The following is a 26,626-nucleotide window of genomic DNA, read 5'->3' as shown; positions in this document are numbered from 1 at the left end:
AAGACCAATGGGGTGCCGGGGGCTTTAAACAGAAACAGGGAAACTCTCTCAACATGGTTACCAGAAAGAACTAAAGTCAGATCGACAGTGCGATGGGTTATTGCCGCTAACGGGCTGCCGTTAAGAGCTGAAACCTGAAGAGGCTCCCGGAGAGGAACCGCGGGGAAGCCCAACTGCCTAGCGAGCGATTCATCCAAAAAATTTTGTTCAGCTCCAGAGTCCACTAATGCACGGCACTGGTGAGTGTGAGATTGAAAAACCAACTTAGCAGAACAACTCAGATGGGGAGCAATGTTCATGGTCGCACCCGTCAGTACTCCCACAGCTACTGACGGGCCTGGTCGTTTCCCCGAGAGGGGCATGCGTCAGCAAAATGTCCCTTCTTTCCACATGCAAAACACTCACCCGTCTGGCGTCTCTTCCTCCAATCTGTGGAGCTCAACCGTGCTCCGCCTAACTGCATCGGCTGCTCCTCCTCTTCCGCTGACCGCGGGTCCGTCCCCTTCCACTCCAGGGCCGGTAATCCAGTCCGCCACCCAGCGCCTCCCGGTGTCCGCTTGCTGAACTCCCGAAGGTGATCGTCCAACTTAATACATAAGTTAATCAATGCACTCAAGGTTTTAGGCAATTCTTTGGAAGCCAACTCACGCTTCAGTCCCTCGTTCAGACTGTTCAAGAAAGCTCCCCGGAGCGCCGTTTCCTCCCAACCAGTCTCCTCAGCAAGAATCCAGAAATCCACCGAAAAGTCAGCGACACTCCTCCGGCCCTGTTTCAAAACAAACATCCTATGTGCCGCACTGTCAGGGTTAGTTCCTTTATCAAAAACACTTCGAAATTTGCTAAAAAAATCAGTGTAGGAAATCTGAGGCTGGGAGTTTAGGACCGCTTGTGCCCACTGCAAGGCTCGACCTGTCAACAGCTCCACCATCAGGGTGATTTTAGAACAATCAGTGGCGTAAGCCTGAGGCTGCTGCCTAAACGTGAGGGCACACTGCATTAAAAATCCCCTACTCTTGTCCAAATCTCCGGAAAATTTTTCTGGGACTGGCAACAAATGTTCACACTGTGGCGGAGGAGGGGAGGGGGGCAGTGGGCAAGCAGCAGCGACGTTGATCGGAGGTGGCACTGGTAAAGGCCCCCCAGCAGCTCCAGGTGGAGATAGCAACATACCTTTTAGCTCTGTCACAACCTGGATTAGCGCTGATTGCTCCTTAGAGAAATGTTGTAACATGTTCTCATGGCGTTCTAGTAGCGCCGCCTGGAGCGACAGCTCGCGCCGCCAAGGTGCCGAGTCCGCTGAGTCCACTTGGCTGGAACGTTCTGTCATGGTGAATTGGATTAAAGGACTCAGGTGCGAGACTCCTTGCAGAATGACAGTGGATTTATTTACAGTGAAAAGGTGAGTTAACAGTTCGAGTCTATAATCCAAAAAGGGCAGTGCAGTGATACGGCGACCTCTCCTCACGGTGACAGTGCAGTAATAATCCACAACAACTCCTGGTGCCGGCTCCTCCTCCAATCCTTGAACCCTGGAGGCAGATGAGAAAAAACACACGCTCAATAACGAAAACGTCCTCTCCTTCACAAACCGGGTATGCTAATCATGACTACGCTACCCGGTTTAGTTCAACGTTCCAGCGTTGGTTGTGACTCAACCGCCCCGTTAAATAGGTCTGCGCTGGCAAGGTAATTCTGCACAGGTGCGATGATTCTAGCTTAGGACACTCCCCTCCGGTCAACTGCCGTTCCGTGCCACGGCTTCCGGAAGTACATGTTCCAGCAGAAAAACACATGCCCAGGATGGAGAGGAGAACACGACACAGTACACACAAACACCACAACAAATTCGCAAGACGATCAGTGAGGACCGTCTAGCCATGACACTCATGAAGTTTAGTAACTTCAGGTCACTGCAACAAGCCCAGGTACAGTTTACCGACGGATGGGACAGGACCTTGAAATGCACCGTGTAGAACGAAAGACCATCGTACATATCATAAGTTTACCAGTCTCACAAATCGTCTTCATAAATACACATTCGTTAACCGTTTATTAATAGGACCTTTGAGCTCAATGGTAATTAATTAGTAGTGGAAATAATTTCTGGTACGTGTTACAGAAATGTAGCAGTGACAATAATATTGTATGCTGTAATCGTACTGGGCAATTAGTGATACAAAACAACTGTTTTATCCTGGGAATAAAAGTATATGTTTTTGTCAATGTACCATAATAACAGAAGCGAAACACAATATTGTGTCAGGACAATTCACTATTTATGCACAATAAACAAAGGAGCATAACGCGACAATTTCTGTTCAGCGCCAGACTTGCTTGTAACCTATATCACCAATTATGTTAAGAAAAATGACGTATTAACTAGGGGTGCAACGATACACAAAATTCACGGTTCGGTTCGGTTCGATACTTTGGTGTCACGGTTCGATATTTTTTCGATACAAAAAAAATGTTCATGCATTTTTAATTTGTCATTTATTAAAATTATAAATATATATTTTAACTCAAAAGTACAGTTTTTAAATTTAGCCCTAACCCTTGTGCGTGTTTTTTATTTTGACAGCGAATGCGCACCTGCGGACCACTTATGTGCAGCCCTGGTTATTTAGCTCGTCATATTGCAGCCACAGAAATTCTTTTGTCCATGAAACCATAAAGCTGCACTTTCTTTTTGCCTTATAGTCTGATTTGTCATAACTTCTCCGTTTTGTGGTAAGCTTTTCTTTGGCTGTCACTTCTTCACCCTGACCTGTCTTATTTGGCTCAGCAGAACTGAAATATATATCTGTCTGTGAAGGTTCTCAGTCATCCAGGTCATCGTAGTCAAATATAAATCCTGCTGCTTTTACACACGCACTCACATAAGCTCAGCGATTCTCTGCGCGATCAACCTCTCACATGTTTAAGCTTGCTGCGGGAGATTTCACTTGTCATGTTTGCACAGTAAGCTAACGATTGATAAGACGATGTCAGAGGAATTGGTGCACAAATTATCATCACTCACAGATCAGTGCTGTCGCTCTCTATACACAGTTCGCACGATTGCAAAGTGAAAGCAAAAAAAACAAGCGCAAATTCAATTATGCGCAAATTCAATATGTCACATATTGACAGTGGCTCACCGATGCCAATGACATAATTACCCAGCTACATTTCCGAAAGAATGCAAAAGCATTGACATATATTTTTCCTTCCTACAATAGCCCGACGGGCAGGGCAGAGATAGATTTTGGTAGCCCGACTGGAAAAAATCGCTAGCTCCAGGACGTTGGGCTAGCGATATTGCGAGCCCTGTATCTGATTGAGGAATCACTCATCTTTGGAAAAGAGAGTTTATTACAGAGAAATGTCTCTTTCCAAAATAAAAGCTATACTATCCGCTTCTTCTGGGCTATATTCTCAGCAGCATATTAAACAGCTGTCTAAATGACTCGGCTAAAGTTAGTAGCATGCTTGTTGTTTTTGTCTTTGCACTAGGATGATGTCGGCGTAAATGTGCAGTCATATTCGTTGTGTTCCCACTAGTGCTTTCAGGTTAATCTCGTTGAAATGACCTTAACGCCACAACACGGCAAATCTCCGTTAACGAGCTACCGCCGATCGCCCCGTGCATGGGGCTAGACGGCCAACACGTTAACGAGCTAACTGCGCTAACACACTAGTTCCCACCCATGTAATTGAGCATTGCATGGCACATCCAACATACTGTTTTACTTTAGTCCATGACTCGCTTACCTTCAGGGTCATACGTCACATGAAAACCAAAATAATTCCAAACGCCAGATCTGAATGAGGGTGGGGGAGGTCCATGTTGTAAGGAGAGCTTAACTTCTGTCTCGCTAGCTTGCCCTGCGCTCTTCCTTCTGACGATGCTGTCTGTGTTGAGCGCTCAGTGAATCTGCGTTCGACTACTCCGCCTAGGCTGCACTGTTGACCCTAGGCGGAGTAGTCGAACGCAGATTCACTGAGCGCTCAACACAGACAGCATCGTCAGAAGGAAAGTTGATAAAATAAATTACAAATTTTGTATTGTTCGATACATATGCGTACCGAACCGAAAGCACTGTATCGAACGGTTCAATATCGATACGAATATCGTTGCACCCCTAGTATTAACTACTACAAAACACTTACCTTTGTGTAAATGCTTGGAGCAGACTAACCTGTGAGCTGGAGGGTTCTGGGACGTTATATTTGGTCTTTGAATGGCTGCAATCCAGGCCATCCGTCGCCTCTTTGTTACTTCGGAAACATGGCTCAAACAATTTCTCTTCAACGACGTAATCCGATAACAACCGATCTCTTTACCCGTCGGCTTCCAGTGGCTGTCATGCGACCAGCTATTGCAGCTTCTTGACATTTTTTGTGTTTCTTTTTATCGCTGTGTAATGTAATTTCAATTGAAAGCCTGCGTGCGCTAGTACCTCTTGCCACGAGTTCCCAGAATCCTTTGCGGTTTTACCCCTGAATGACGTCACATTCTCAAGCTCTATGGGGATCTGCCCGGCCCGGGAGCCGCTGCCAGTCCCCTTTGAGGCCTTCAAACCGCAGCACCAGTTCATAGTTCATCGCTTATCGTTACTGAGGATGTGGTCCCAGCTAGTGAAGTACTAGTACAAGTATTAGAAAATTCTGCACTGGCCTCAGCATCAGACCCTCTGGAGAGAAATGTGCAATGTCATTGGAGGGTAAAACGCTGCAGAATAATGTGGTAAACGTTTCACTTTACAGTCCATGTTCCCCTCCTTTACCCGAACACGTCTTCACACTCCCCCCTTGCCCCAGTGGCCACAGGCTGGGCATCGATCTGCTGCGTTTTCGTGCTGGGATGGTGGATGACGAGAGCTGATGAAATGTCTCTGCTCGCTGATGTAAGAAACGTATTAGGGCAATCTCACGCAGGGTGACACAAAACAACCAGGATCGTTGTTTCTGAGCGATTTATAGAATATTAACGTGCTGCGTTTCCTCTGTCAGAGGAAACATTTAGTTTGTGTACCTGCTGCGTCCACGCTGTTGGAAACGAGTTTCTGGTTTTCATTCTGCCCCCTCCCATCCTGTATTTGTTATTTGTTTCCTTCTTGCTTCATTTCTCTTCACTGATTTTCTTTCTCTGTTTATCTGTTCCCTTTTTATTTCTCCTCCCTCGTCTTCATCACACTGAATACTTTTCTACATCCTCCTCTCCATCTCCTTGTTTCATTTCGTCATTCTTCCTTCAGCACTTCTCGGACATATTATTCATCTTAATGTGTCTAAGAACAAAAACACTTTCTGTTCTATTTCCTTTCCACTCCTCTCTTTTCCTTGCTGTCTCCTCTTTGTCCTCTCTCCTTTCCTAATTTCCTCTCCTTGTTTCCTCTCAGGGTCACAGGGACAACACAAATGTCACCTTTGTGAACTGCGTGCCCTACCCGCTGTCCAATCAGATGCATCCTAAGATCCACGCAGTGATGATCTTCCTGGTTTACTTCCTCATCCCTCTGGCCATCATCTCTGTGTACTACTACCACATTGCCCGCACGCTCATCAAGAGTGCCCATGACATGCCGGGGGAAGTCAGCGAGCACACCAAGAGACAGGTGACTGCTGGATGATGAGTGAATGAGTGAATGAGTGTCACGTTGTGCCATGGAGAATTTCTCTGGACCACAAAGAAAACATAAAGCTGTGAAGTCACGCAGGAGCAAAGTGAGTTAATAGCCTCCTGTGATTTGTGAATCTTGGGGGAGATAAAGCTTCTGTAGTTATGTTTAGGTGAGATCGACTCGGACGTGATGCTTTTTGCACCCACACCTCCCGTTCTCGGCAGCTTTGGAGGCCTCGGTAAACAGCTTGGTCATGAGGGAGGCTCGGCGCAGGGCCTGCGCCAGCCGAAATGAGTAATCACTTTACACAAGCTTGATCTTCACAGATGGAGGAGAGATCAGGCGGAGGGGAAGGCTGAATTATTAAAGCCCAACCGGCAGCAGGTCAGATCAGGTGTACACACTCGGTGAAGGAGTGGCAGAGCTGGGAGTCCCTGCTGTGTCTCCAGAGCATATGCTGACAATAATCAGTGCTGATGGAAAGTCCAGTTTAATGTTCTTCATCACTCTGATGCAATCAGAGTCTGGTCATACTCACCACTCTGAGTTTCTCTTGAAAAGAAAAGTTTTTACTTCCTGTCTTTCCAGCCATCAGTCGGAACCGACACTTCCTGGAGGTTTTCCACATTAAAAGCCTGATTCTATGCGCCATCTGTAAGTCTTTTATTTTCCGTGAACTGTCTGTGCTGAGTGCAGTCAGTCACACCGTGAGTAGAGCTGTTAGCATTGCAGAACCACTGACAGAGCTGACAGAGCCTGAGACAAGGTTTGTTTTGTTCTTTGGAGATTTGACTGGACAAAAACATTCAGATCAAACTCCGGCAGCTCTGACGCGCTTAATGTTGACTTTTTCTCTTCTCAGTAAGACTTTACCTGGAGTCACTGTGAAGGTTTCACTCATTTCAAGTGACAGAAATGGACGTTTCAAAGAAACTACATCAGACTAAACACACAAACTGGAGTTTATAAAGGTATAATGTGTGACAGAAATGTGTGTATCTCATGCATACTTCAGACTACATGCTGCTTTCACTCAGTTTGTGTTTCTGTAATCAGAGTTTCTCAATGTCTCAGATCTCTCTCGACTTTGCATTTTTCTAATCACATTTAACTTCCGCTCAACTTGATTCGCCTCACTCTGGATCTGAACTGTGGTTGTTAAAACTTAGCCTGAGACGTGACAGTGACTGGCCTCAGACTTGGTCTGAGATCCCACTGAGCTCAGACTAATGACTTTGTCTCTGGGAGCAATGCGTGTTCAGCAGGATTGGTGTTGCAAGCTGATATAAAGGCTAAGAATTTGTGCTCCCTCTGCTCATTTTTGTTTGTAGTCATACTATAAATCTAGTTTCATAAAAAGGAAAAACAAATAAGTAAATAAATCAACACAAAATTATAGCCAGTGATTTTTAGTTTGAGAGGAGTAATGAATTACAGTGGAACCAAGCCAGAATACAGGGAGTGCAGAATTATTAGGCAAGTTGTATTTTTGAGGAATAATTTTATTATTGAACAACAACCATGTTCTCAATGAACCCAAAAAACTCTTTAATATCAAAGCTGAATGTTTTTGGAAGTAGTTTTTAGTTTGTTTTTAGTTTTAGCTATTTTAGGGGGATATCTGTGTGTGCAGGTGACTATTACTGTGCATAATTATTAGGCAACTTAACAAAAAACAAATATATACCCATTTCAACTATTTATTTTTACCAGTGAAACCAATATAACATCTCCACATTCACAAATATACATTTCTGACATTCAAAAACAAAACAAAAACAAATCAGCGACCAATATAGCCACCTTTCTCTGCAAGGACACTCAAAAGCCTGCCATCCATGGATTCTGTCAGTGTTTTGATCTGGTCACCATCAACATTGCGTGCAGCAGCAACCACAGCCTCCCAGACACTGTTCAGAGAGGTGTACTGTTTTCCCTCCTTGTAAATCTCACATTTGATGATGGACCACAGGTTCTCAATGGGGTTCAGATCAGGTGAACAAGGAGGCCATGTCATTAGTTTTTCTTCTTTTATACCCTTTCTTGCCAGCCACGCTGTGGAGTACTTGGACGCGTGTGATGGAGCATTGTCCTGCATGAAAATCATGTTTTTCTTGAAGGATGCAGACTTCTTCCTGTACCACTGCTTGAAGAAGGTGTCTTCCAGAAACTGGCAGTAGGACTGGGAGTTGAGCTTGACTCCATCCTCAACCCGAAAAGGCCCCACAAGCTCATCTTTGATGATCAAGACTCACTCTCATTTCATCAGTCCATAAAACCTTAGAAAAACCAGTCTTGAGATATTTCTTGGCCCAGTCTTGACGTTTCAGCTTGTGTGTCTTGTTCAGTGGTGGTCGTCTTTCAGCCTTTCTTACCTTGGCCATGTCTCTGAGTATTGCACACCTTGTGCTTTTGGGCACTCCAGTGATGTTGCAGCTCTGAAATATGGCCAAACTGGTGGCAAGTGGCATCTTGGCAGCTGCACGCTTGACTTTTCTCAGTTCATGGGCAGTTATTTTGCGCCTTGGTTTTTCCACACGCTTCTTGCGACCCTGTTGACTATTTTGAATGAAACGCTTGATTGTTCGATGATCACGCTTCAGAAGCTTTGCAATTTTGAGACTGCTGCATCCCTCTGCAAGATATCTCACTATTTTTGATTTTTCTGAGCCTGTCAAGTCCTTCTTTTGACCCATTTTGCCAAAGGAAAGGACGTTGCCTAATAATTATGCACACCTGATATAGGGTGTTGATGTCATTAGACCACACCCCTTCTCATTACAAAGTTGCACATCACCTAATATGCTTAATTGGTAGTAGGCTTTTGAGCCTATACAGCTTGGAGTAAGACAACATGCATGAAGAGGATGATGTGGACAAAATACTCATTTGCCTAATAATCCCTTGAACAGTCAAACGTCCCACCCTGCCTCAAGACCTCCACCATAATACCCTTGCCCAAGAAATCTCATATCTCTAGCCTAAATGACTATAGACCAGTGGCACTAACCCCGGTGGTGATGAAGTGCTTTGAGAAACTTGTGCGTTACCACATCACAGCAGCCCTACCCAGCAGCCTTGACCCACACCAGTTTGCCTACAGAGCAAACCGATCGACAGAGGACGCCATAGCAACAGCACTCAATGTAGCATTAACACATCTGGAGAGGCAAGGAAGCTATGTGCGTATGCTCTTTGTGGATTATAGCTCGGCATTTAACACCATTCTTCCATACAAACTGGACGCCAAGCTAAAAGACCTAGGGCTTCCTCACAGCACCTGTAAGTGGATCAATAGCTTCCTCACCGACCGCAGACAGAGAGTGAGAGTGGGATGTTACACATCTCCAGCCCTAAATCTAAGCACTGGGTCGCCACAGGGCTGCGTGCTTAGTCCACTGCTCTACTCGCTTTATACACACGACTGCACCCCCGCCCACCAGAGCAACGCCATTGTAAAGTTCGCAGATGACACTACTGTGGTGGGGCTCATATCTGGGGGAGATGAGTCTGCCTACAGAGATGAGGTGGAGCGGCTGTCTTCATGGTGCAAGGATAACAACCTTCTCCTAAACACGAAAAAGACCAAAGAACTCATAATTGACTACAGAAGACACAAGACAGAAATCCAACCACTAATCATCAGCGACGACTGTGTGGAGAGGGTGGCAGACTTCCGCTTCTTGGGAGTCAGCATAGAGGGAAACCTATCCTGGAGTGTGAATACCTCTGAGCTACTGAAAAAGACACAACAGAGACTGTACTTTCTGAGAGTGCTTAGGAAGAACAACATCACACAGAGACTGCTGGTGTCTTTCTACAGAGCCTCCATCGAAAGCATACTAACGTACTGCATAGGTATATGGTACGCTAGCTGCACAGTGGCTCAGAGGAAAGCACTCCAGGGAGTAATCAACGCTGCCCAAAGGACAATCGGCTGCCCTCTCCTCAAACTGAAAGACCTACACAGTTCCCGCTGCCTCAAAAGAGCCCATAACATCATAAAGGACACCTCACACCCTGGACACTCCATGTTCGAACTGCTGCCTTCAGGTAAACGGTATAGAACAACATACACAAGGACTAACAGACTCAAACACAGTTTCTACCCAATTGCAATATCATGTCTCAATGCTACTAAAAGTAGATGACTTTCATTGCCCCTGTTGTCATTTGTGCCCTTGATGTTGGAATGCTTTCAGACATGTTTTGTTGGATGCGCTAACAAATTGATTGAGTGATTGATTGTTTGAGTGATATATCAACTAGGTCGTATGTTGAGTGTCTGTATGGGGCCTTAGGCCTGGATTGCTTGGGTGTATCTACGGTATGAGAATACTGTATTTTATATGTATTTCTATCTTTTATATCCTATCATTATAGTTTTTAAGTATTTAATTATAGTTTTTAAGTATTTATCTTTTGTGATGTTGCACTGACCAGAGACATCTTTCAATTTCATTGTACCTGTGACAATGACAATAAAGAATATTCATTCATATTCATTCATTCATTCATTCATATTCAATTCTGCACTCCCTGTACTGTGTGTGTGAATGAGAGGGAGATGGGTGGGAAGATTAGCATGCAAGGAGTGGAGAGAGCGAGGGTGGATAAGCTTAAATACCTGTGCTCAGCCTTTTGCTCTTCACACAGACTGTCCACCTGCAAGAAGCCAAAACCTGCTCAAACATGATTGGTCAAACACGACTCAGAAAATACCAATAAATCTGTCTTACCAGCCGATTCTGCAAATGACATTTGATTTGTATTTATTAATTTCAGTTTTATTTATATTGTACCAAATCACAACAACAGTCCCCTAAAGGTGCTTAATATTGTAAGGTAAAGACCTCAGTGATACGAAGAAAACAGAGAAAACCCCAACAATCGTATCACCCCAGTCTTGAGACTCTTGTATCTCCATGACCTGAACACACTTTAGCTTAACTCACTTCATTCTGCCTCAAATCTGAGTCATGATTAATGGAACTAAAGTTAACCTGTGTGAAGAGACCCTGGCTCAAGTACCATCCACTTGAATGATGCAGGTGATAATGCTTCTAGTTTAGCTACTATCTGTGTGCAAACACACAGACATGTTTTTCATGAAGGAGTTTAATAAGTGAACGTGCCATCTTCCAGAAGTTGGTTTATGAAGCGCTTGGTGGTTTAAGGCTGAAACTCGTTTATGAAGTTTAACTTTGGTCTGGTTGCTGCTGTATTTTATTACATTGCATCTACATATTCAAATCCTGCGTCTTGTACTCAAAGCCATAAAATACTTTTTTCCATTTTGCAGGGGTTCCAGTCGAGTTTGCACAACGTGAAAACACAGATGGCTCAAATGTTGAGCTTCCACATACCACAGAGAAATTAGGAGGTTGTCTGAATATGCCAAAAAAAGGAATTAAACTAACAAAAGAATTTATATTAAAATGTTTAAAAGCCAGAATCATCATGTCAACCCAACCAACTTCAAGCTCTACTCATCAGCCTCATCAGGCCCTTCATGTTATCTAGCAAGCAGCCGGCACTCGGGTTGCTGTTGTTGTGGTCCCTGATATAAATAAGCTGCTTCCATGGAGAGGATCTTCTCTCATGGTCGGACTGGAGCGGCTGATTTTAGGCCTGGTTCTGCTCTGCAGGGTTGGTCTGAACAGGAGCTGGAGCGGATGAGAAGAGGTTTATGTGTACAACACAGATGAGAGAATCACCTCAGAATAAGTTAATCACATTGGACTGTTATTTATCACAAAGTATTTGACAAATATAATTTTTGTAGGAGAGACTTATACAGTGGGGCAAAAAAGTATTTAGTCAGCCACCGATTGTGCAAGTTCCCCCACCTAAAATGATGACAGAGGTCAGTAATTTGCACCAGAGGTACACTTCAACTGTGAGAGACAGAATGTGAAAAAAAAATCCATGAATCCACATGGTAGGATTTGTAAAGAATTTATTCGTAAATCAGGGTGGAAAATAAGTATTTGGTCAATAACAAAAATACAACTCAATACTTTGTAACATAACCTTTGTTGGCAATAACAGAGGTCAAACATTTACTATAGGTCTTTACCAGGTTTGCACACACAGTAGCTGGTATTTTGGCCCATTCCTCCATGCAGATCTTCTCGAGAGCAGTGATGTTTTGGGGCTGTCACCGAGCAACACGGACTTTCAACTCCCGCCACAGATTTTCTATGGGGTTGAGGTCTGGAGGCTGGCTAGGCCACTCCAGGACTTTCAAATGCTTCTTACGGAGCCACTCCTTTGTTGCCCGGGCGGTGTGTTTTGGATCATTGTCATGTTGGAAGACCCAGCCTCGTTTCATCTTCAAAGTTCTCACTGATGGAAGGAGGTTTTGGCTCAAAATCTCACGATACATGGCCCCATTCATTCTGTCCTTAACACGGATCAGTCGTCCTGTCCCCTTGGCAGAAAAACAGCCCCATAGCATGATGTTTCCACCCCCATGCTTCACAGTAGGTATGGTGTTCTTGGGATGCAACTCAGTATTCTTCTTCCTCCAAACACGACGAGTTGAGTTTATACCAAAAAGTTCTACTTTGGTTTCATCTGACCACATGACATTCTCCCAATCCTCTGCTGTATCATCCATGTGCTCTCTGGCAAACTTCAGACGGGCCTGGACATGCACTGGCTTCAGCAGCGGAACACGTCTGGCACTGCGGGATTTGATTCCCTGCCGTTGTAGTGTGTTACTGATGGTGACCTTTATTACTTTGGTCCCAGCTCTCTGCAGGTCATTCACCAGGTCCCCCCGTGTGGTTCTGGGATCTTTGCTCACCGTTCTCATGATCATTTTGACCCCACGGGATGAGATCTTGCGTGGAGCCCCAGATCGAGGGAGATTATCAGTGGTCTTGTATGTCTTCCATTTTCTGATGATTGCTCCCACAGTTGATTTTTTCACACCAAGCTGCTTGCCTATTGTAGATTCACTCTTCCCAGTCTGGTGCAGGTCTACAATACTTTTCCTGGTGTCCTTCGAAAGCTCTTTGGTCTTGGCCATGGCGGACTTTGGAGTCTGACTGTTTGAGGCTGTGGACAGACAGGTGTCTTTTATACAGATGATGAGTTCAAACAGGTGCCATTCATACAGGTAACGAGTGGGGGACAGAAAAGCTTCTTACAGAAGACGTTACAGGTCTGTGAGAGCCAGAGATTTTCCTTGTTTGAGGTGACCAAATACTTATTTTCCACCCTAATTTACGAATAAATTCCTTACAAATCCTACCATGTGAATTCATGGATTTTTTTTTCACATTCTGTCTCTCTCTTTTTTTTTTTTTTTTTTTTTAACTTTTAAAGAAACTTTAATGGGAATCACAGTGAAATTTCAATCAACTATGGGTCTTGCTTTTTTTAAAAGATGATATCTGTCTGAAGTTTTCAATGGTATAGCCTCAGAGCATTACCATCCACAGGAAAAAAAAGAAAAAGAAAAATATTTCAAAGCAGAAATAAAGGAAATGCCCAGACTGCTGATTTTATTCTTGGGTGCTTTATCATTTGCTTATTATAGTGAAAAGTTGTGCACTTTTTAGAAAGCCTTCATATGTTTCTGAACCCTCCCATCCAAAAATTCCCAAAAGACACCAGGATGAAGGTTGTAAACATGTGGAGAAGCTACAACGACAGAGGCTAGCGTGGTTTTCATGCTGTTCCAAGCAAGAAAATGGCACATTTGTTATCTTTCCCAACAAAGGGATCTAACCTTGACTATGATGTGTCAGACCTGTGCCAGCTAAGCCTCCCATTGGGTCCAAAGACAAACAGCACATCCGCTAATTAAAAAGAACGCCAGATGACAAAAACCTCTGTGTAGTTACTTAAATAGTAAGTTTAAATTCATTTTGAGGCTGCAGTAAATCAGTTGCACAGAGTTGTCGTTTAAGAGTTTGTTATGAATTTTCATTTTTCTTTTTTTCATTTTTTTTCTTTTTTCTTTCCTTTCTTCTGAGAAGAGGGACGGGGAGAAGGGCAAAAAACAAAAACCAACAGAATGAGCAGAAAAAAAAGAAAGAAAAAAAAATGCATATATCAATCACCTGGATCACCTGCTGAGAAAGAAAAAAGAAAACAAGCAGAAGAGAACAAGAGTAATAGAATAAACAACATCACAATGATATATGGGAATATGACAGTAAATACTAAATCTTAAACATTATTGTGCAGCACATAAGATCAACAGAACAGTGTGCTTTGAGGTAGGAGCCAAAAAGGGTGTAGTTTGTGGGTGTGATCACCCGTGTGTACACCTGTGAGCATGGACGCGCTTGTTTTTTTTAAAAGGTTCCTTCATGTAATGATCTGCTAGAGGGTGTGGGGGGGCCACAGCCCCGTCCTCCAGGGCATGAAGCAGGTATGGAGGAGATCAAAACTCCAGACATCCAGAGGCCCCCAGAACACAAGAGACCAAGGAAGACCAACAGAGGGGCAGCTGCGCCACTGTCCCAGAAAGAGCTGAGGAGAGTCCCAGATGAGGGCTCACTCAGCAGCCGCGGAGCAGAAGCCAGGGGGAGTTGCAGTGACGCGCCCGTGAGCTCCGCCGGCAGCCAGCCGTGCCTGAGTGACCGAGCCCCAGGCCGAGAGGCCGGGGGCACCCCACCTCCGAAGTGGCCCGAGCGAGCCCCAGGCTCCAGGTCCCGATAAGCGGCCGCCAAGGAGTGAGCCGGTGTGTACCTGGACGCCCACCCCCGGACACAAAAAACCACCAACGCACCGATGTCTGAGGGAGTCCGCCACTGGCAGGGGAAGTGGTGGTAGGGGGAGATAGGCCTCCAAACCTTGGAGGGCCTAAGATGTCCCCAGAGAGGTGGCGCCTGACACCCAACCTGACATATAGACACAGAAATGTCTATATGTCACATTCTGTAGACACATTCTGTCTCTCACAGTTGAAGTGTACCTCTGGTGCAAATTACTGACCTCTGTCATCATTTTAGGTGGGGGAACTTGCACAATCGGTGGCTGACTAAATACTTTTTTGCCCCACTGTATAAGGCATTATTTAATAATTCAATGAGGAAAGCGTGCACTGAAGGGAGCCTGCTCTCCACCACCACAGTCAGACTTTCGGTCTGTTGGAAACACTGCAGTCTTTTTAACTTGATCTTTATGTGGGAGGAGATGCAGCTGCTCATTTTGCTGCAGTAAGGTCAGGAGCCTTTAAAAGGGACTCACAGAGGCACACCTTAGGGTGTTTTTACATGCCTGGCTCATTTAATCTGGTCAAATCAAAGTGAAAAATCCAAGAGAACCAAAAACGTTATTGATGTGTCAGATGTGTCAGGGCTAGTTGCTAGCCCGTGTTGACCTTTAGACATCTCAGGCACTTCGCCACACCCCAGAATGTAAAGCCTACGTACCAGGCATGTTCTTGGTCATATCGAGAACTTCTCTGGAGTTCATCTGGTCTTGATGTAGTTGTTTTGTCCACGCCAGGGTGCGATTACCATACTCGCATCTGCACAAACAAACCAAAGTTTGAATTAAATGGACCGTAGAGTCTCTTTTTTATCTTTTCCTTTTATTCCTTATGTTAGTCTCACACATGGCTGTAATGTAGATGACGAGCATACATAGGGGCGATCGTGGCTCAAGAGTTGGGAGTTCGCCTTGTAATCGGAAGGTTGCCGGTTCGAGCCCCGGCTTGGACAGTCTCGGTCGTTGTGTCCTTGGGCAAGACACTTCACCCGTTGCCTACTGGTGGTGGTCAGAGGGCCCGGTGGCGCCAGTGTTCGGCAGCCTCGCCTCTGTCAGTGCGCCCCAGGGTGGCTGTGGCTACATTGTAGCTTGCCATCACCAGTGTGTGAATGTGTGTGTGAATGGGTGGATGACAGGTTGTGTAAAGCGCTTTGGGGTCCTTAGGGACTAGAAAAGCGCTATACAAATACAGGCCATTTACCATTACTTTTGGACACGTGATGCTAATGCATCTGATTAAATCAGGCGAGAGAAAATAGACCATCACGCACCCCAAAGTCAGAAATTTGCAGTATTAAACTCTCCTTAACTTCTTCCTGCACGTCTGTGTTGGTCTTGTCATATTGTGCAAGTCAACTAATTCAGCTCATTACAGCTGAATCCATCTGTTCCTTCATGAGGGGGACTGATATTATCAGCACTACAATAAATGGGGGAAAACCTTTTCTCACCCCGCCCGTATCTTCACATCTACAGGAGCGCAAAGACATTGTACATTAACTGCAAACACATCAATCCCAAACCCGCCAACTGTCTTATCAGAGGGCAGAGTTAATTCATTATGTTCACCCAAGATAAGAAATACATCAGAGGGCAATCGCGCACACACACACACACACACACACACACACACACACACACACACACACACACACACACACATAGCAGCTGGAAAACTGAATTTAAAAACCACATCATTGACCAAACATCGCTGTATTGATTTTTGGTCGTTTTTGTATTTTGATGTTGTTCATTTAGACACATTTTGTGTGGACCGAAAAGATAAACTGCTAATGTACTTAGCTTTGATGAGATGAATTACTTCAGGCTTATTATAGTGTCAGTAAACTGATTCACATTTTCTGGAGATTAATGCAGCCCCCAACTTTGTGTTGGGCAGCTGGAACTATTAATATCAAAAGAAAACAAATGGCTCATGCAGCCCAGTCAGGAAAAACATGGTGAAGACAAGAACATTATTTCCATTTTCTGTGTGGCTCTGTTCAGACATCGGTGGGTTGCAAAGCTGCTTGTAGTGGTGACCTGTGGAGAGACTAAATACTAAAGACTGATAAATGAGAGCTCATCTGCCCAGGACAAAGACACCTTAGAGATGTTGTCTTCAGTGTCTGCTCTATGACAGATATTCTGAAATGGTCTGGTTTTTGTATCACTGCCCCACCAGAGCCATAACTGGCTGGTTTAAATTCCTGAAACTGCACCTACCTCTCAAAACTACTAACTGCTCATCCACACGGAGCTCAGAATCAGGGGGGATCAGATTTGGATAACTGGGCTATGAATGAGTTTGTCCATCCATGGTCTATCTCTGCTCTGGCTGTCAGAGCGCATACATTTCAGGATATTCAGTTTTTTAATTTGTCGTGAGTATATTTAAATTTGGGTTTCTGTTGAGATTTTCATACTTCAGGTGTTTGAAATTTATTTCTGTTTATTTGATGTCTGTGCTCCTGCTTTGATTTATTTGTTCTACTACAATGCAATTTCCTGTGACATCTTTGAGTTCTTGATTATTCTGCTGATGAGTTTCAGTGTTGCACCATGTTTCGTGTTAGTTTGGGCTCCCTCTGAGTTTTTCAGTGTGTTCCTCCTAGTCCTAACCACACCTCTGTGTATAAATAGTCCCAGCCACTTCTCTGTGCATAAATAGTCCTAACCGCTCCTCTGTGCATAAATAGTGCTAACAACGCATCTGTGTATAAATAGTGCCAACTACCCTTCTGTGTATAAAGAGTCCTAACCACTCCTTTGCGTATAAATAGCCTAAAATGCCTCCATCAGTGTTAGATTCCTTGTCTGTGCTCCTTGTTGTATCTGTCTGCTCCTCACGTTTTCTTGGGTTACGTTTTTTTGTTTGTTTGTTTTTACTTTGAAAACAGCCAATGAATGGCTCACTTAACATCCTGGATTTGGATCCTCCACTGCTTACTCCACAGCACTTTCTGAATCTTGTTGTGGTTCTGTTAGCTGTGGTTCATTTTGAAACAGCAGCTGTTAGTAGAACATTGCAGTACAACCTAAGCCCATGATGTGAAATGATATACAGGATGGGCCATTTATATGGATACACCATAATAACATGGGAATGGTTGGTGATATTAAAGTCCTGTTTGTGGCACATTACTATATGTGAGGGGGCAAACTCCTCAAGATGGGTGGTGACCATGGTGGCCATTTAGAAGTCGGCCATCTTGGATACAACTTTTGTTTTTTCAATAGGAAGAGGGCCATGTGACACAACAAACCTATTGGTAATGTCACAAGAAAAACAATGGTGTGCTTGGTTTCAATGTAACTTTATTCTGTAAGTGTTTTCTTTTTTTAAGCTGAAGTTTCTCATGAAACCTTTGATGTTAAACACAGAGAACTCATTACATGAAAGTTTTTATTTTTTTCCCTTTAGCCCAGCAGCCGGCTTAACTTTCATTTTCATGTGACAGTTGAGTGACAACTCCAGAATAACAAAAGGATGGTGTGCTTTTTGACAATATTCTCTTTGAGATTAGGCTGCAGATCAATCCGATGTGAGGGAATTACAGCCATCAGCCTAGCAGGTTGCATTGAACTTTCTGGTGGCACTCTGGCTCTTGTCAGTGTTATCATCTAAAAGAAACACAAAATAACTTACATCAGTTTTGCTTCATCAATTCAGAGGTCTAAAAATGACAAAAAAAGAGCAATTATTTAGCTATATAGAGCTTTCCAGTGCTTTCCAGAATTTACATCGATTTATTTTCAGAAGTTGAGGCTCAACTCACAGAGCAGTGAGGTTTTTTTATGAATTGTTTTATGTAAAGAAATGCCCACTGTGAATGAAAGCCCACAGTTACCCACACAGGTGCACATGCAGAGTAAAACTACTGAAAAAGTCCTGTATGTATTGGCTGCTAAGCCAATTCTCACAAATGATTGGAAGTGTCATCTACCCATTGTTGTAATTAAGGAGAAAGGAATTAAGTCAGGTGACATCACTGCAAAGCCACAAAGATGACTGTTATTTGCTATAGCGAGGAAGTCGGGGTGGATGGATGGGTCAGCCTTCACGCTTCCTCTAAATTTAATGAAGTACTCATTTCAAACCAAACTCTGTTCTTTCTCTAACCCTAATCTTTTTTCACGTCTGTCTGAAGCAGACCCCACAGCTTTACCATATCGCTGCCACATAATAACACAAAACAGACATCTAGCTACTTTCGAGCTTAGTTTACCTTTCCCCTTTGGCTAGTGAGTGAAAAACATAGTTTTTGGTCATTTTTGGGGGGCTTTTCAAAATGTAACTCATGGCAACTTTACTACATGTTTTAGTTAAACTTGGGCACGAAGGGGGAAAGAAACAAGTGTAATTACATACAATCTAATTTTCTGTTGTAGCTTGTTTCAGCTGTGTAGTTCTGCAGCACATTAACAACTTGAATCACTGCAAGTGACAGCTGATTGACAGCTGCAGAATTGAGCAAAATAATGTGCAAGGTGGGTAAGAGGAACTGGAACACTTGTTTCCAGTGTCAGTGCTGACGTGTGGCTGCTGTGGAGGATACAAGCCTGAAGCAAATCACGAATGAGGCTGGGACCATCACTGCACTGACTCGACTTGCAGCATTAAAAATAAATATAAAAATAAATAGAAGACAATAGAAGAAATATAGACTTTCTCAGGACTCAGTAGACATCGAGCAAGAAAAGGATGAAACTCATGAATAAGAGTGAAGTATTGAAAGTCTCAAGGATTTGGTTCAAGATATGTATAAAGTTATGGAAAATAATTATATCCTGTAGAAAAGAGAGAGTTTGATGATGTTTACTTCTTGTGTTTAAAGCCTCTTAGTAAGACTATCACGAGTAAGACCAAATGTGGCTGAGGTCAGGATACAGTGCAGGGCAGCCATATTTACTGCACTAGCCTAGAAAAACATGTTTCCATATGGAGTCCATCCTGTGTGTGAATGATGGAGGATGAACATAACGTGCTGCAAACAAAGAAAGAAGTGTTTGAACACTGATGATACGAGCACAAAGAAAATAAACCTGCCTGAAAACCTGTGATGAAGAAGAGCAGGAGCAACATCAGCAAACTACATGAGCTGCTGTCACATAGTTTAAAGTTACAGTGGTGTCGACGGGCTGGTAAAAGAAGTAGACCGTGTCAAGATCGGCACCAGACAAGTATTTGGAAGGTCTTTGCTTTCTGTGACTGAGGTTTGAGAAAGATCATGATTACAGGTGAGAAAAAGGTAACTGTTAACAGCAGGTTTCTGACTGAAGTTGTCCTCATTGTCACGGTGTGTGATGGCAGACCGTAAGGATGTGAGGAAATTGGACCCAAATGCAGGACGTGGTGCAATGAAAGCAGTGTGTCTATTTACAGTGAAGTAAATATTACACAACAATAAATCCCCGTACATTCCCTCTACGCCCGTTCTGTGTTTTCTTCCCAATAAGTCTGTGCTCCATGCTCTCCGCTCCTCTGTGTCCGCACACCCTCTGCCCTTTTGTGTTCCACGCTCCTCCTGAGGGGAAATAACAGAGGCAGCCATCAAGACACTTAATTCCAGCAGGCACACACTTAGGCTACGTTCAAACTGCAGGCGAAAGCGCATCAAATCCGATTTTTTTGACCCTATGCGACCCATATCCAATCATGGTATGACAGTGTGAACGGCACAAATCCGATATTTTCAAATCCGATCTGGGTCACTTTCGTATGTGGTACTGAATCTGATACATATCCGATGTTTTAGAAAGCGACTGCTGTTTGAACGGTCAGGTCGCATTAAATCCGTCTTTTACGTCACTGACACAAGACAGACGCCAATTATCAGCGCCAGAGAAGACATCGCGAACGCTTCCTGGCCATCCAGTGTAGATGTCAGTGAAACTGTTGGGAAGACAACGTTTGAGAAACGTGAACATTTTATTTGTATTGTATAATCTGCAGATTCTGACAGAAATCTGCAACTATCCTTTGAAGCACCGCTCCTCTCTAAAACAGCAATAAGGATAATTATGAGGTTATCTACATTATTATGTAAATAACAAAATAACTTAAAACAAAAATTGGGAAACGTAAAGTCCAAAGTCTCTATATTAAGGGCCATCAGTCAAACAATATTGTTTGCTCTGGGTCTAAACAGAGCATGTTGTGTGTGACATCTTCTTTTGCGCATGCGGGCCGCTTTGAGCGTTCACACTAGAGCACGTTTGCTGTCGCATTTTATTTGTAGTGTGAACAAGCAGACAAAAAAATCGGATTTGATCAAAAAATCGGAATTGAGCATTAAGACCTGCAGTGTGAACGTAGCCTTACTGACTTTTTACTGAGCTAGAAGACTGATGCAGTCTCACACAACAATACAGCATCAAGGAGCGCCTGTCATAACCACGCACGCGCGCACATGCACTATAATATAATATAATATAATATAATATAATATAATATAATATAATATAATATAATATAAGTCCACAATTGCTCATGAACCCTGGGTTGCTCAGACCCAGTTCCCTGACACTCATACTGTTGGACGGAAACTTTGGGAGATTTTACAAACTCCAACAGGATGACCGTCTGAACTGTACCAGGCTAACTTTCATAAAGCTCGGCAGAGAGGTGGATCATAACTAAATCAAGAACCCAGTAAATACTGATGGCAGTCTCTTGTGCTTTCTTACTTAAACTGTCTGCATGAAGAATGATAAATACGGGGATGAGTGAGGCCAGTGGTAGGTCAACCGCTCTCCTGTCTACGGCCTTAAGACAAAAACTTTCAGTTACTGCTCTGATGAATTTTTCTGGAGTGCTTCAGGACCTAAACTGATCAAAGTTGTAATTAATTATCGCTGCATTTCTATTGTGTGGATCGTTTCGGAGAACATGTGTGTGTCTCGAGACCACTTTTACGTAGTCTTGGTCTTGTCTTGGTCTCGCTGTCTCGGTCTTGCTGTCTCAGATCAACATAGTGGTCGGGAGATTTGGAGTCAACAGTATCCATGATACACAACGGAATGTTGGATAATGTGTCATACGCAAAAGCATCAGCTCTAAGAGCCGTGCTTAGAGAGTGCTTTGTAGTGAATCAGAGTCGACTCCCATTGAGCGAGAGCCGGCTCCTCACTAAATTTCCTTTCGCTGCTCAGCTCTCACACAGTGGCTCAGCTATGCTCCAATCCCTCCATATTGTGGCCAATCACATGCAAGGATATAGAATAATATCATTATGTGAAAAACAGAGAGGGTGAGAGACGCGACAGTCAAGTGGAGCGTGTGTCTGTCCTCTCAGTAAGTGAGGGAGGTGATGTAAATGTGTATGCGTTAGTCCCCGTAGGGAAATTACCCCTCTGCATTTAACCCATTCAAGCAGTGGGCAGCCACCAATGTAGCGCCTGGGGAGCAGTGTGTAGGGACAGTACCTACAGTCTTCTACCTCAGGGTAGCTGTTCAGTGGAGTCGAACCCCCAACCTTCCGATCATGGGGCAACCACTCTACCTACTGAGCTATCCCTGCCCCGAGGAGGGCTGTGCAAGTGCATCGCAAAAACACATAAATATGTCTAACACCCGTAAACAAGGCAGCATCTGGCTGCAGTTTAAAAACCTTTTTGTCTCGGTCTCGGTCTTGGTCTCGTCTCGGTCTTGTCTTGGTCTCGATACCCTCTGGTCTTGGTCTTGTCTTGGTCTTGGTTTAGGCGGTCTTGACTGCAAGTCTAGTGACCTTCACTGTGGCAGAGGCTGGATACAGCTGGGATATAAAAGGTTTAGAAGAAGCTAAATCACGAAAAAAAAATTTGTTTGAATTCTTTTGAGTGTTATTTTGAGCTGTACGGTCCTCATTAAGTTTATTTTACAAAGTTTAATTCAAACCAATCATTTTTAAAATATTCTCAGCGTGCCCTGAAGGAAAGCATCAAACCCTAAACTGTGTATGTGGAGCTTCTCTTTTTTGCCAACATAAAACATTTTTACTTGGGCTTTAGTGCCAAACAATCCACAGAGGTCAGACAGCTTCTGCCAGGAAAAGTTTGCAGAGATGACTTCATTAAAACTCTGCTGGCCGTCTTCTTCTCTGGAGAATTCAGCTCCTTTTTAAGCTCCAGGTATTTTCAGACCGCTATGTGCCTCTCACCCAGTCATGAAAATCAGTGTTGAGTCTGCACTGACCTCCCTCACGTTCTCCTCTGGGATATAATACAGCACCCTCATTGCTTTCCTGCTTCACTTGCCACCTTGCATCATCATCAACGCCGCCACTGGGGTTCTGTTGAGGGAGGCAGTTTGCACAGTCTCCACCTGCCACCAGTCTGCTCACGGAAACAACCACTTGTTTTATTTTAAAGTGTGCTCCGTAAGACTTCTGTTCTAAACTTTATCTGCTGCACACACAGCTGCCAAAAATCCAAAGAAGAAGAAACAATATCTCACATTATCATTAACAACACTGATATTACTGTGTAACACACAGAGCTGCACTCAGAGAATCCTTAATGTAAATGCATGGTAGGATTTCATCCCATTCACCCACTCTCTGAGCCATTTACTTGGGAGGAGGCATCCAGAGCGGAGAAGAAACTCTACCCGACTGGGTTCTCTCACTCCATTTACACACAACTATTAGGAAGCTGCATTTTTAAGCATTCGTTTTATTACTGAACTACTACAGTGCTCTAGGTCAATCCAAGATATTAATTAAAGTCAAACCTGAACATTTAAAAAAAGGAAGCGTGAGGCTTTGGTTTTTGTAGGAGAAAATCTCTGTGCACACAGCCACACACATCTTTTCAGCCTTCCAGTCATGCAGTCTGTCAGTTTCTTCATCAGCTTTTTGTGCAGCAGCCTCAGACGCTGCTCACAGAACTCTGATGTTCTTCTTTCACCATAAGTCTCTCGTTTAAAAAGGGCTCACAGGTGAGGTGAGGAAGGGACCAAGTTATTATTCTTTCATTATTTGGAGTGCTTCTGTGCGATTGGGCGTCGTCCCGCATAAAAATCATTGTCTTCTTTTTTTTTTTTTGCCTGTCCCATTTGGTTCTTTAGCCGTCAGAATTGTTGTCTGAAGACCAACAAGGATACCCAATGGATTTATTTTGCCAAATGGATCATCGTGGCATTGCCGTATTGGTCCATTTGATCGACCTTTGTTTTTATTATTTATTTTATTTTATTTTCAGTTGTTACAGATGGGACAGACATGAGTGAGGGATAGGAAAGGGAGAAAGAAAGAGGAAGGAAAAGAAAAACAGAAGGGGAGACGGACAGTGAGAAAGGGGGGGGGGGGGAATCTCCTGGATCACCTGTTGAGAGAAAAAGAATAGAAAACAAGCAAGAAAACCCAAAGCAACATACTAAACACAACACCATCGCATTAATCCAGCTAAGTGTAAACAGCAGTAAATACTAAATATTCAATGTTGTTGTGCAGCACGCAGGACAGACAGCGCACAATGTGCTTTGAAGTAGCAGCCAAGAAAGGTGTAATTTAAGTCTACGAACAGTGAACACGCGTGTGCACACCTGTGTGGATCAGCGCGCTTGTATTCAAATGGTTTCTACATGTAATGGTCTGCAAGAGGATGTAGAGAGCCATAGCCCCGTCCCCCAGGGCATGAAGCAGGCATGGAGGAGATCCAGGCCCCAGACATCCAGAGGCCCCAGAGTGCGAGAGCCCAAGGAGGACCACCGGAGGGGCATCGGTGCCACCCTCATGGAAAGGGCTGAGGATCCCCGGGCGAGACATCACCCAGTAGCCACCGAGCAGAAGCTAGAGGGGGCTGCACCGGCGTGCCCGCTGGCTCTGCCGGCAGCCAGCTGTGCCAGAGTGAACCAAGCCGCAGGCCCAGAGGCCGGAGGCCCGAGGGCCCCCCGCACCCCGGAGGAGGCCTGACCGAGCAACAGGCGCCAGGCTAAGTAGACACCGGGAGTGAGCTGGTACATACCTGAGCGCCCAGCCCTGGACACCAAGAACCACCAATGCACCGACCCCTGAGGGCATCAGTCACCGGCAGGGAGTGTGGTGTGGGGAGAAAGGCCTTGGAGGGCCTGGGAGTTCCCAGAGAGGTGGAGTCTAAGACCGGACCTGACATATAGACACAGACAAACAGGCACACACAGACACAAACATGCATTCCCACCCTCATGCACACATATACAAACACTCAGCACTCACCCAACGTAAGGATTGACATAAATGGACATGTACACACAATCACACTCCCCAAACATACTCTATACCCCGGGTCCAGGTACCCTCGCCCCCAGAGGGGGAAACAGAACCCAGACCCAAGAGATGTTACCCTTCCCACCGGGGTGGAGGCAAGCAGACCGTCCCAGGCTCAGCAGCAGCAGGGAGGCCAATCGGACAGCCAACATCTCCTCCCAATCATTGTCTTCTTGAAAGAAGAAGCACCCACACACACTGGCGTCAAAATGGCAGCGGTGTGTGTGGCTGCTTGTCTGTCACTGCCAAGTTTGTTCCTGTTTATATTATTTCTACTTTGTGTCATCCATGAAACAAAGTCTCTGCTGAGGTATGATCGCCAGACACTGGATCTCAAACCTGTGGTCCAAAATATTGTGTCCTTTGGAGCTGGTGGGCAGCAACCCCTGCCCCCATTTGCATCGGAAATCCCGGGTTACCTGTACCGGGTTCCAACACTACTTTCCCAGCGAAAGCGCCATCGTTGCCAGGGTAAACGAAGCGGTCGCCTGGTTGTTTGTTTGTTTGTGTCTTGGCGTTTCCTGGATCCTGTTGATGCCTGTTTGGTGACTGTGGTCGGCTTTGATGATGATGCTCCTCGGCCTCGCTGCCCATGCCCTCCCAGGCTAAACCTCCGCCATCAACATTATCGAAACCTGAGATCACTGGGTCGGGTTTCTGGACCTCCTGAACACCGAGCGCCAGCTCCAGCTCCTGCCAGGATTGGCCTGGTGAACGCCAGATCACTTTTAAACAAAACTTTTATTCTTCGGGACTTTTTCAGTTCCTGTGATCTGGATTTTCTGTGTGTGACTGAGACGTGGCTGAGTGTTGGTGAGTCCAGTGCTCTATCTGAACTTTTACCAATGGATTGTTGCTTTTTTTAAAACTCGCCACGGACGTCAGGCAGAGGTGAAGGCACAGCGACTGTTTACATAAAGGATTACAAATGTAAGCAGTGTTTTCTACAGCCTTTGTTCTCCAGCTTCGAACTTACCTCATTTAAATTGAGTTGCACAAACCCAGTTTTCTGCACTTTCATCTATCGCCCCCCAAAATACAATAAGAACTTCATAAACGACTTTTCTGATTTTTTAGCTGGGATTATGCCCAACTATGATTGTGTTCTTATTGTTGGAGACTTTAATATACATGTATGTTGTCCTGATAAGCCACTGGTGAAGGACTTAAGCCTTATTGACTCTTTTAGCCTGGTAAAAAAGCCCTACACATGAGCACGGACACACACTGGACCTTGTTTTGTCATATGGTCTGCCTGTCACTAACTTGGAGATTTGTGACTATGGACTCTCAGATCATATGCCTGTGTTATTCAATGTTGGTTTTACTGCAGTTAAATCTGGCGCTGCTGCTCGGTGCCGTTGGGTTATTAACCCCTCCACTGCCACGCAGTTTTCTGCTGCTTTTAATCAGCTCGGCGGCCCTTCTGACTTGGTCTCCTCTGACACAGAAGAGCTTAATTCCTGGTTTTATTCTTGCTGTCAAACAATCATGGACTCTGTGGCTCCTTTAAAAACCAGGCAGCCCAAGGATAAACCTGAGCCTTCTTTAAAGAAATTTTTCCTAGTATACAACAGTATGTCCTTGACATTATTAACAGCATTGTGTCTTCTGGTGTGGTTTCTGCAAATTTCAAACATGCAGTAGTGCAGCCACTGCTTAAGAAACCTGGCCTTGATCACACAGTTTTAGCCAATTATAGGCCTATCTCTAAGCTGCCTTTACTTTCTAAGGTTTTAGAGAAAATTGTTTTAAGTCAGCTGAAATATTTTCTAGATGATAATGGCATCCTTGAGGCCAGTGGTAGGTGGACCAGTCTCCCGTCTACGGCCTTAAGACTAAAACTTTCAGTCAGGTTTTAAAACACTTCATACCACAGCATCTTCATTATTAAGGGTTTTTAAGGACATCCTTCTAGCATGTGATTCTGGTAACCATGTTGTTCTTGTCTTTCTTGACCTAACTGCTGCCTTTGACACAGTAGACCACAATATTCTAATTTCTCGATTAAATGATGTAGTGGGTATTGGTAGCACTGCACTTAATTGGTTTAGGTCT

General features: G+C 44.3%; 1 protein-coding gene across 1 annotated transcript in view; it reads left to right on the top strand.

Moving 5' to 3' along the window:
• The window catches only part of nmbr (neuromedin B receptor), an 82,014-nt gene that overhangs the window by 34,080 nt on the left and 21,308 nt on the right, over positions 1 to 26,626 (top strand). The window contains exon 3 of the mRNA XM_082507052.1: positions 5,385 to 5,600. Coding sequence (XP_082363178.1) covers positions 5,385 to 5,600 — 216 coding nt within the window. The remainder of the gene's footprint in view (positions 1 to 5,384; positions 5,601 to 26,626) is intronic.

The sequence above is a fragment of the Aulonocara stuartgranti genome, assembly GCF_965226115.1.
Source record: "Aulonocara stuartgranti genome assembly, chromosome: 15".
NCBI classification, from domain to species: Eukaryota; Metazoa; Chordata; class Actinopteri; order Cichliformes; family Cichlidae; genus Aulonocara; species Aulonocara stuartgranti.
The sequence above is the reverse complement of the archived record's forward strand: the minus strand, read 5'-3'. Positions and strand labels throughout refer to the sequence as shown.